General features: G+C 46.8%; 1 protein-coding gene across 1 annotated transcript in view; it reads left to right on the top strand.

Moving 5' to 3' along the window:
- Positions 1–1,047: 1,047 nt before the first annotated feature.
- Positions 1,048–10,946, top strand: part of LOC115124737 (versican core protein-like) — a 31,854-nt gene continuing 21,955 nt past the window's right edge. The window contains 6 exon segments of the mRNA XM_065017391.1: positions 1,048–1,254; positions 4,023–4,094; positions 4,978–5,367; positions 6,947–7,121; positions 7,235–7,362; positions 7,464–7,757. Of these exon segments, the coding sequence (XP_064873463.1) occupies positions 4,034–4,094; positions 4,978–5,367; positions 6,947–7,121; positions 7,235–7,362; positions 7,464–7,757 (1,048 nt within the window). The 5' untranslated portion in view covers positions 1,048–1,254; positions 4,023–4,033.

Here is a 10,946-nt window from a genome sequence, read left to right as displayed (position 1 = left end):
ACCCTTCTATGTTTGTAAATCTACAAGATCTGGATAGGTATAAGCAGTGTAGTGATGGAGCTTCCACCACATTCCTTCCACATCTGCAAACATCAAAGGGTTAGGGCCAAGGGGACGGGGTAGGGAGCACATTGGGATATTCTATCACTCACTATTTTCCCTCTCTATCCTCCATCCCTTGCTTTCTCTGTCTCTCTATCCCTCTACACAGGTGTGGCCAACACCTGGTACTAATCAGCTGCTCATCATAAGGACCTTGGCAAGCTGAATCAGGTGTAATGGCAGGGCTGGAACTAAAGCCCACTAGCTCTAGAGAAAAGGGTTGGCCACCCTTGCTCTATCCTCCATCTCTCCGCCTATCAAGACGTTCTAGTTCCAGCTGTATAGAACTCCCCGACCACTCAATCCTGTGCCATCCTCTATCACTGAAACTACTGAACAGAATTACAGAGGAGGCCAAATAGACTGTTAAATAGACAGAAGTGAAGAAGTATTTTTATACTGTACCATTGTTTACCAATGGGATAATTTATAATAATGTGAGGGATATTTGTATCCTCAAGATGGAGGAACATGAACTAAAGCTCAGGGTGCTTATTTTAAGATGATGAACAAAAGTGTCAGTTCCTTATGTAATGCTATATGTGTATGAAACTCTAATACAGTGTAATAAAATAAAGTGAAGGCTAAGATAAAATATAACAAGGGCTGTTGTGTTCTCTAGTATGTTAACTGTGGTTTGATAATGATCTGTTTTGGGGGGGCTACACACAGACAATGATGGAAAGACAGTTATCTTATATGGCATCATTTATATCGCATCCCGGAGGACATTGAAAACATTGTGAAATGATTACCGGTAACTTATTTGTTGGGATTCTGCCTGGGTGCGCTACTGAGTCATTTTAACTTATGGAGCATAAATTGTTTTAGGCAACCCCATCTCTCTATCTCTCTCTCTACCCCCTTGTGTTTTATGATACGGGGCGGTATAGACATTTGTGTGTAGGGCATGTGCGCCCCTCCTCTAGCTGGTGACGGATAATAGTAGTGGGTGTGAGGTGGATTTGAACTTGAAGCCGGGGCAGATTGGAGGAGACTCCTAGCTGATGTCCGAGTAGACTGCGCTCTGAGGAGAGAAAGAGAGCTCTATACAGCGGGAACTAGAACGTATATTAGTCTGGTTCTGGAACTAGAATCCGGGATCTTTGGAAACTTGATCGAAAACTTAGTTGGTGGATATCTGGACCCAAGGTAGGATATTATCGTTGCTTGATTGAATTGCTTTTTTAAGTATGCCTGTTGTCATTTGTCATAGGCTAAGTAAGGGTAGTCTTATTATTACTTTTGAATAAACTGCCGTTTTCTCCGTCGCATATGAGACGTTTTGCAGTGGACGTCTTTGTAACAAGGCCTGTTGTAGATGATGGTTCACATTGATGTCTGCTCATTGACATGTTTCACGCTTTGCTTGTTGTGATTGATCACCGTCTATACTGTACATCCACGGGCATTCAAAGAGAGAGGTGTTTGGGTGGTCAGGTTGAGGAATGTTCTCAATGATCGAGGACCAATAGCCTACAACAGCTCCATTAACAGACCTCACACCAGGGGTTAGCGCTTTAATGGCCAGGCCATTTACAGTGATCGACAACATATAACCTTTTCAGCACAGCTGCTGCTGTAGACGATCGAGACGCAAGCGAATTTATCATTTCTGTTTCGGGACGCCTCTGAGTGGCGCACGTTACAGTTGTCCAATTGCGCGAAGGAACATCTGGAGTGAAATTGTCCCCATTGCCCTCAGCTTCAGCCAGGTGTGTGTGTGTTTAGCCATTTTCCACGGAGCTGCTGGAGAGATGTCCCTGCTTGTCAAAGCTGTTTTCAGTGTGTAATTTCACTTATTGTTCCAATACGACTCAACGTAGTGTCCCAACAAGGTTTTTATTAGTTCCATTATCCTACTTAGTGGCTGTAGCTTTTATAGTCATGAGTCTCTTGTCCATTGGTTCCCCTGTTCTAGAACAGCACCACACTCTATTGTCAGACAATAGGGCTCCTAGCTCTGTGTTTTTGTGTTTTACCTTTCAACACCATAGTGAAGTGAAGTAGGTTGTAGTAAATTTAGCATGTAGGCATTTCAACACAAAGGCTAAACAAAAAGAATCATGTTAAGTACATAGTCTACTGAAAGGCTGGTAATGGCTCACATCAACACCATTATCCCAGAAACCCTAGACCCACTCCAATTTGCATACCGCCCAAACAAATCCACAGATTATGCAATCTCTATTGCACTCCACACTGCCCTTTCCCACCTGGACAAAAGGAACACCTATGTGAGAATGCTATTCATTGACTACAGCTCAGCGTTCAACACCATAGTACCCTCACAGCTCATCACTAAGCTAAGGAACCTGGGACTAAACACCTCCCTCTGCAACTGGATCCTGGACTTCCTGACGGGCCGCCCCCGGGTGGTGAGGTTAGGTAGCAACACATCTGCCACACTGATCTTCAACACTGGAGCTCCCGAGGGCTGCGTACTCAGCCCCCTACTGTACTCCCTGTTCACCCACGACTGCATGGCCAGGCACGACTCCAACACCATCATCAAGTTAGCAGACGACACAACAGTGGTAGGCCTGATCACCGACAACGACGAGACAGCCTATAGGAGGAGGTCAGAGACCTGGCTGGGTGGTGCCAGAATAACAACCTCTCCCTCAACGTAACCAAGACTAAAGAGACGATTGTGGACTACAGGAAAAGGAGGACCCGAGGTCACTGTACTGGAGCAGGTTGAGAGCTTCAAGTTCCTTGGTGTCCACATCAACAACAAACTAGAATGGTCCAAACACACCAAGACAGTCGTGAAGAGGGCATGACAAAGCCTATTCCCCCTCAGGAAACTAATAATATTTGGCATGGGTCCTGAGATCCTCAAAAGGTTCTACAGCTGCAACATCGAGAACTGGTTGCATCACTGCATGGTACGGCAATTGCTTGGCCTCCAACCGCAAGGCACTTCAGAGGGTAGTGCGTACGGCCCAGTACATCACTGGGGCTAAGCTGCCTGCCATCCAGGACCTCTACACCAGGCGGTGTCAGAGGAAGGCCCTAAAAATTGTTAAAGACCCCAGCCACCCCAGTCATAGACTGTTCTCTCTACTACCGCATGGCAAGCGGTACTGGAGTGCCAAGTCTAGGACAAAAAGGCTTCTCAACAGTTTTTACCCCCAAGCCATAAGACTCCTGAACAGGTAACCAAATGGTTACCCGAACTATTTGCATTGTGTACCCCCCCCCAACCCCTTTTTTACACTGCTGCTACTCTCTGTTTATCATATATGCATAGTCACTTTAACTATACATTCATGTAAATACTACCTCAATTAGGCCGACCAACCAGTGCTCCCGCACATTGTCTAACCGGGCTATCTGCATTGTGTACCCCCCCAACCCCTCTTTTTACACTACTGCTACTCTCTGTTCATCATATATGCATAGTCACTTTAACCATATCTACATGTACATACTACCTCAATAAGCCTGACTAACCGGTGTCTGTATATAGCCTTGCTCCTCTTATTTTCAAATGTCTTTTTACTGTTGTTTTATTTCTTTACTTACCTACACACACACACACACACACACACACACCTTTTGTTCACACTTTTGGTTAGAGCCTGTAAGTAAGTATTTCACTGTAAGGTCTACACCTGTTGTATTCGGCGCACGTGGCAAATAAACTTTGATTTGATTACTTACATCAGCCGACAGTATGTCACTTGCTCAGACTTGGTCAATACTTAAAACTGACTGTGCATAGCTGTTCCAATAGGGCCATGCAAGGTGAGGGCCCTGGAGTGCGTGCATGTGTGCACAGGTAGAGTCACTAGTTTAGGTCCCACTCTGGATTTCCCCCCTCAATCGCTACAGTTGATGTTAAAGTAGGTATATACTGTATGTCATTCATGATCATTTTGATATAATGAACTCAGTGTGTATTGGTTCCACAGGTTCTATAGAAATGTTACATCTCAGACACCTGCTCTGGCTGATGTTTCTCTGTTCTGCTTTAGCTGAAAAAGGTGAGTCTTGCTGTGTGTGTATGTGTGTGTGTGTGTGTGTGTGTGTGTGTGTGTGTGTGTGTGTGTGTGTATGCGTGTGGGTGTTTTTTCACTGACAAACTGGAAACAGGTCATTAGTTTTACACAAAAGCAGAAAGAGACATTCACGCAGTTCCATTCATCTTTCTCAATCCTCAAGACACACACACATGCACACAGGTTTGGTTAAGTAACTTTCTAAATGTAATCTGTTAGTTACTAGTTAACTGTCCAAAATTGTAATCATTAACGTAATGTTTGCATTACCCAAACTCAGTAACGTAATCTGATTACTTTCTGATTACTTTCCCCTTAAGAGGCAGTAGAAGAAGACAAAAATGATCCATCACAAACTAAACCCATTCACAAACTAAGCCCATTCACAAACTAAACCCATTCACAAACTAAGCCCATTCACAAACTAAACCCATTCACAAACTAAACCCATTCACAAACTAAACCCATTCTCAAACTAAGCCCATTCACAAACTAAACCCATTCACAAACTAAGCCCATTCACAAACTAAACCCATTCACAAACTAAACCCATTCACAAACTAAACCCATTCACAAACTAAACCCATGCTCTGTGTCTGCTCTTTGTCATTTAGTGACTTGCAGGCGATCTGTCCTGAATTACACCCATCCACCCTGTGTGCTATCTGACCTGATATAACTGTACATGCTCATTCTGTAGTCATTTTAACTATTAAGCCCTGACCTAGACCCTCACTTTATGACCTTTAACCCCGATCCCTAGCCATGATCCCAAACCTCATAAACTTGCTCATCAGTTTTGATAATATAGACACTTGTGTCCTTACTTGCATGGCTAGATAGTAACTCCCTCTTTCTCTGTCTTTAGATCCATCATGGAGGATGACGGTAGAGAAGGCTGCCCCCGTTAGTGGTTCTCTGGCTGGCAGGGTGGTGCTACCATGCCACTTCTCCATCACCCCCACCACACACACCCCCACACTCACCCCTAGCACCCAGGGCCCAGAGGACCAGCTGAGGATCAAGTGGAGCAAGGTGGAGGGAGATGGGGAGCGTGTGGTGCTGGTGGCCCATGGAGGAGTGATCAAGGTGGGGCAGGAGTACAAGGGAAGGGTGTCTGTGCCCAACCACCCCCAGGCAGTAGGGAATGCCTCGCTGATCGTTGTCCACCTGAGGGCTAGCGACGCTGGGCTCTATCGCTGCGAAGTCATGCATGGGATGGAGGACACCCAGGATACTGTTCATCTCAATGTCAGTGGTGAGTGGACACACACACGGTAGCAGACACACACAGTAGCACACACTCACATACACATTTCGCCCATTAGAATGTGTAAATAACATAATATACGCCATTTAGCAGAATCTTTTATCCAAAGCGACTTACAGTCATGCGGCATACATTTTGCGTAGGGGTGGTCCATGCGCTTTTGTCTTTAGTTCCAGTAGTTATTGGGTAATATAAATCATGTGAAACTCTCTAATACTAACTGTTTCCTGTTATTCCCACTCAGACATGCTGGTCCATAGGGAGCCTCTAGTTAGTCTGTAAAGGTGCCACAGTGTGGTCATGTATCAGCCTTATTATGGTGGAATAGTGCAGTTAGCTTTCTTGGACAGCAGAGCTGAGCAGCAGGCCAAGTCATCATCGCTAGATTGAGGAAGTAACTGGCAGACAATGGTGTTGTAGGACTCCAGGAGGGGGACGGTCTTGTACATCTTGAGACCTGAAGACTGGTGTTAGTGACTCAGCTTCATCATTACCTGCTCAGATGGCAGGAGATTCAGACTGGGACTGTGATGTGTGAGGCAGAGCAGATGGCTGGCTGAAACATTTAGCAGGTCTGCATACGTAGATGGAGAAACATTATTGTGTATTCTGCCCTGGGAGTACTGCTATGTTACTCTGGTTGTAACACATTACCTCATGCTGGGTCTGATCTGTGCAGACCTACAGGGCTGGTGTAGGTCTTCTGAGGATAAGATAGAGGTGGTCTGCTCGTAACCTAGAACTGTATCCCTCATCTGACAAATTCATCAGTAGTCTACAGTAGCTAGTATCACCATGGTTCACAGCACGGCAGTCAAGTGTCCATCAAGTGTCCATTAGTAAACAAAACCACACATTGTCTGCAGGTCTCTCTGGGAGTCTTTCTGGGTAGCATGCTGATGTCAGCTGGCTCTACACCTGTAGTATTGTTCACTAAACATAGAAACCTGTGTTCCAAATATTCTGCTCTGATAGATTTGTCCTATACATGGTGTTATGTAGCTCATTTGGGGGGTGGTGGGGGTTACAATGTACTACTGTGTGTGGCATTCAAGCTGGGTATCTTTCAAAAGGAGAGACCCCCTAAATAGCCCAGATTATCATAGATTCCACATTAGAGATGAACAACAGCCTGTTGATATAGTACAGCCTTTGTGTGTGTGTAGATACAGCCTCTGTTCAGTCTCTGTTCACTAGGCAACAGACAGAGACTGTTCTATCAGACTAACAACTGTCCTTTTACTGCACGTCAAACTACTCAGTCAACTCTATAACTGGAGCCAGCTTCCTAGAGGGAAAAATAATCAACTCTCATGCACTTGGAAAATAGGGGTCTGATTCCTCTGCAGAACCATAGTCGTGTTACTTGGTTGTCGCAGTCTCCTTATTTGAATGCACCTTTTGTACAGTAAGTGGATCTGGATAACAGTGGATCCAAAACTACACACACACACACACACACACACACACACACACACACACACACACACACACACACACACACACACACACACACACACACACACACACACACACACACACTGACCTCCTGTCTCTGTCTCTCCAGGTGTGGTGTTTCACTACAGATCTAGCTCTAGTCGTTACACCTTGTCCTTCCCTGGGGCCATTGACGCGTGTCTCGCTGCCGGGGCCACCATCGCTACAGCCCAACAGCTGACCGCCGCCTTCGAGGACGGACTGGACCAGTGTGACGCCGGCTGGATAGCTGACCAGACTGTCAGGTGTGTGTGTTACCTGAGCTCTCAACTGATATACCCATCTCAGGGATACCTCCATCCTGTCAGAGTTTGTATTGAAGACTACATTTCCTATGCTCCCTCTCGCTTCCCTGTAGATACCCAATCACGAAGCCCCGTCCTGGTTGCATGGGCGATATGAAGCACAGACCTGGGATCAGGACGTATGGGCTCAGAGACCCTAAAGAGACCTATGACGTCTACTGCTATGTAGATAAACTACACGGTGAGGGAGTGTTATTGTTAGTGTTTCATGATAGTGAGCTAAATCTATGTCAGCGTGTGCCTCTTTGGGTAAAGTGTGTGTATATCTCCCCTGTACTGTAGGCGAGGTGTTCTACACTCCTGTCAGCTACAAGCTGACCCTTCGCCAGGCCAAGCATGAGTGTGAGAGGCAGGGGGCGGTGCTCGCCTCCCCTGGTAACCTGTTCGCTGCGTGGCGTGGAGGACTGGATCGCTGTGATTACGGCTGGCTGTCAGATGGCAGCGCCCGCTACCCCATCTCCGTCCCCAGGCCCCAGTGTGGAGGAGGGCTGCTCGGGGTCCGGACCCTGTACCGATTCCCTGACCAGTCAGGCTTCCCCAACCCTATTGACAGACATGGAGCTTTCTGTTTCAAGGGTAAGACTACTGTAATACTATTATCACCACTGTTACTGAAGTTGCTGTTGCTGCTGCTAAGAAAATGATGACAATGGCAATTACATTTATGCTAATGAGGATAGGAAGGAAGAGGACGAGGATGAGGAGGGAGAAAATGAAGAGGAGGATAATGAGAAAGAGAGGGAGTAGGAGGAGAAAGGGGGAGAGAGGAGACATGCTCTCTCTCTCTCTCTCTCTCTCTCTCTCTCTCTCTCTCTCTCTCTCTCTCTCTCTCTCTCTCTCTCTCTCTCTCGAGAAAAGACAGAGGAAAAGTGAGAGAGTTGATCCTCTATTGTAGTAACAGACAGGCAGACTTGGCAGGGAAGTATCACCAGGGATATTTATGCAGCTTGAGTTTCTCTCAGGCTCAATGAGTTATGACCCGTCCTGTGTGAGGAAGAACTCTCACCCTGTTTTCACTTCCTGCTGAGGGTTGTCTAAATGGCCAAGCCTGGGGGGACAGATCACATCTCAGTAGAGAGAGCGAGGAGGGGATGGGGAGAGAGAAAGTGAGGTATGGAGGGATTGAGGGAGGAGTAGAATGAGAAAGACCGAGAGAGACAAAAAGGGGGGAGAGGAGGATGGCAGTGTTACGTGAAAGTCCTTTTACAGCAAAAGACTTAAGAAATATGCATGTAACCCACATTTATTCCTACATCTCCCGTTGATATCAATGCATGATTTATGTAATAGTTAAAGTTACGGGCATGTGTTCTACGTTAGGATCTGGCCCACTAAGTGTTCAAAGCTTTTATTGTGTTATCATGTTGGACATGTCTGTTTACGCACTGAGCGTTTACTTTATATCACATCTGGAAAGACCATGGCCCACTCCCTTCCTCCCCCAGACCTACTGTATCACCCCATACTCCCTGACTTACTGTATCACCCCATACTCCCTGACTTACTGTATCACCCCATACTCCCTGACTTACTGTATCACCCCATACTCCCTGACTTACTGTATCACCCCATACTCCCTGACTTACTGTATCACCCCATACTCCCTGACTTACTGTATCACCCCATACTCCCTGACTTACTGTATCACCCCATACTCCCTGACTTACTGTATCACCCCATACTCCCTAACTTACTGTATCACCCCATACTCCCTGACTTACTGTATCACCCCATACTCCCAGACTTACTGTATCACCCCATACTCCCAGACTTACTGTATCACCCCATACTCCCTGACTTACTGTATCACCCCATACTCCCTGACTTACTGTATCACCCCATACTCCCAGACTTACTGTATCACCCCATACTCCCAGACTTACTGTATCACCCCATACTCCCTGACTTACTATATCACCCCATACTCCCATACTTACTGTATCACCCCATACTCCCTGACTTACTGTATCACCCCATACTCCCAGATGTACTGTATCACCCCATACTCCCAGACTTACTGTATCACCCCATACTCCCTGACTTACTGTATCACCCCATACTCCCTGACTTACTGTATCACCCCATACTCCCTGACTTACTGTATCACCCCATACTCCCTGACTTACTGTATCACCCCATACTCCCTGACTTACTGTATCACCCCATACTCCCTGACTTACTGTATCACCCCATACTCCCTAACTTACTGTATCACCCCATACTCCCTGACTTACTGTATCACCCCATACTCCCAGACTTACTGTATCACCCCATACTCCCAGACTTACTGTATCACCCCATACTCCCTGACTTACTGTATCACCCCATACTCCCTGACTTACTGTATCACCCCATACTCCCTGACTTACTGTATCACCCCATACTCCCTAACTTACTGTATCACCCCATACTCCCTGACTTACTGTATCACCCCATACTCCCAGACTTACTGTATCACCCCATACTCCCAGACTTACTGTATCACCCCATACTCCCTGACTTACTATATCACCCCATACTCCCAGACTTACTGTATCACCCCATACTCCCTGACTTACTGTATCACCCCATACTCCCAGATGTACTGTATCACCCCATACTCCCAGACTTACTGTATCACCCCATACTCCCTGACTTACTGTATCACCCCATACTCCCTGACTTACTGTATCACCCCATACTCCCAGACTTACTGTATCACCCCATACTCCCAGACTTACTGTATCACCCCATACTCCCTGACTTACTGTATCACCCCATACTCCCAGACTTACTGTATCTCTCCTTACTGCAGTCACCAACATCTCCAGCCTCTCTCTACCTTACTGCAGTCACCAACCTCTCCATCCACTCTACCTTACTGCAGTCACCAACCTCTCCATCCTCTCTCTACCTAACTGCAGTCACCAACCTCTCCATCCTCTCTCTACCTTACTGCAGTCACCAACCTTTCCATCCTCTCTCCACCTTACTGCAGTCACCAACCTCTCCATCCTCTCTCTACCTAACTGCAGTCACCAACCTCTCCATCCTCTCTCTACCTTACTACAGTCACCAACCTTTCCATCCTCTCTCCACCTTACTGCAGTCACCAACCTCTCCATCCTCTCTCTACCTTACTGCAGTCACCAACATCTCCATCCTCTCTCTACCTTACTGCAGTCACCAACATCTCCATCCTCTCTCTACCTTACTGCAGCCACCAACCTCTCCATCCTCTCTCTACCTTACTGCAGTCACCAACATCTCCATCCTCTCTACCTTACTGCAGTCACCAACCTCTCCATCCTCTCCACCTTACTGCAGTCACCAACCTCTCCATCCTCTCGACCTTACTGCAGTCACCAACCTCTCCATCCTCTCTCTACCTTTACTGCAGTCACCAACCTCTCCATCCTCTCTCTACCTAACTGCAGTCACCAACCTCTCCATCCTCTCTCTACCTAACTGCAGCCACCAACCTCTCCATCATCTCTCTACCTTACTGCAGTCACCAACCTCTCCATTCTCTCTCTACCTAACTGCAGTCACCAACCTCTCCATCCTCTCTCCACCTTACTGTCACCAACCTCTACACGCTCTCTACCTTACTGCAGTCACCAACCTCTCCATCCTCTCTCTTCCTTACTGTCACCAACCTCTCCATCCTCTCTCTACCTTACTGCAGTCATCAACCTCTCCATCCTCTCTCTACCTAACTGCAGTCACCAACCTCTCCATCCTCTCTCCACCTTACTGTCACCAACCTCTCCACCCTCTCTCTAC

This window comes from Oncorhynchus nerka, linkage group LG4, assembly GCF_034236695.1.
Source record: "Oncorhynchus nerka isolate Pitt River linkage group LG4, Oner_Uvic_2.0, whole genome shotgun sequence".
NCBI classification, from domain to species: Eukaryota; Metazoa; Chordata; class Actinopteri; order Salmoniformes; family Salmonidae; genus Oncorhynchus; species Oncorhynchus nerka.
Note: the sequence above shows the minus strand (reverse complement) of the source record. Positions and strands in the feature narration are given on the sequence as shown.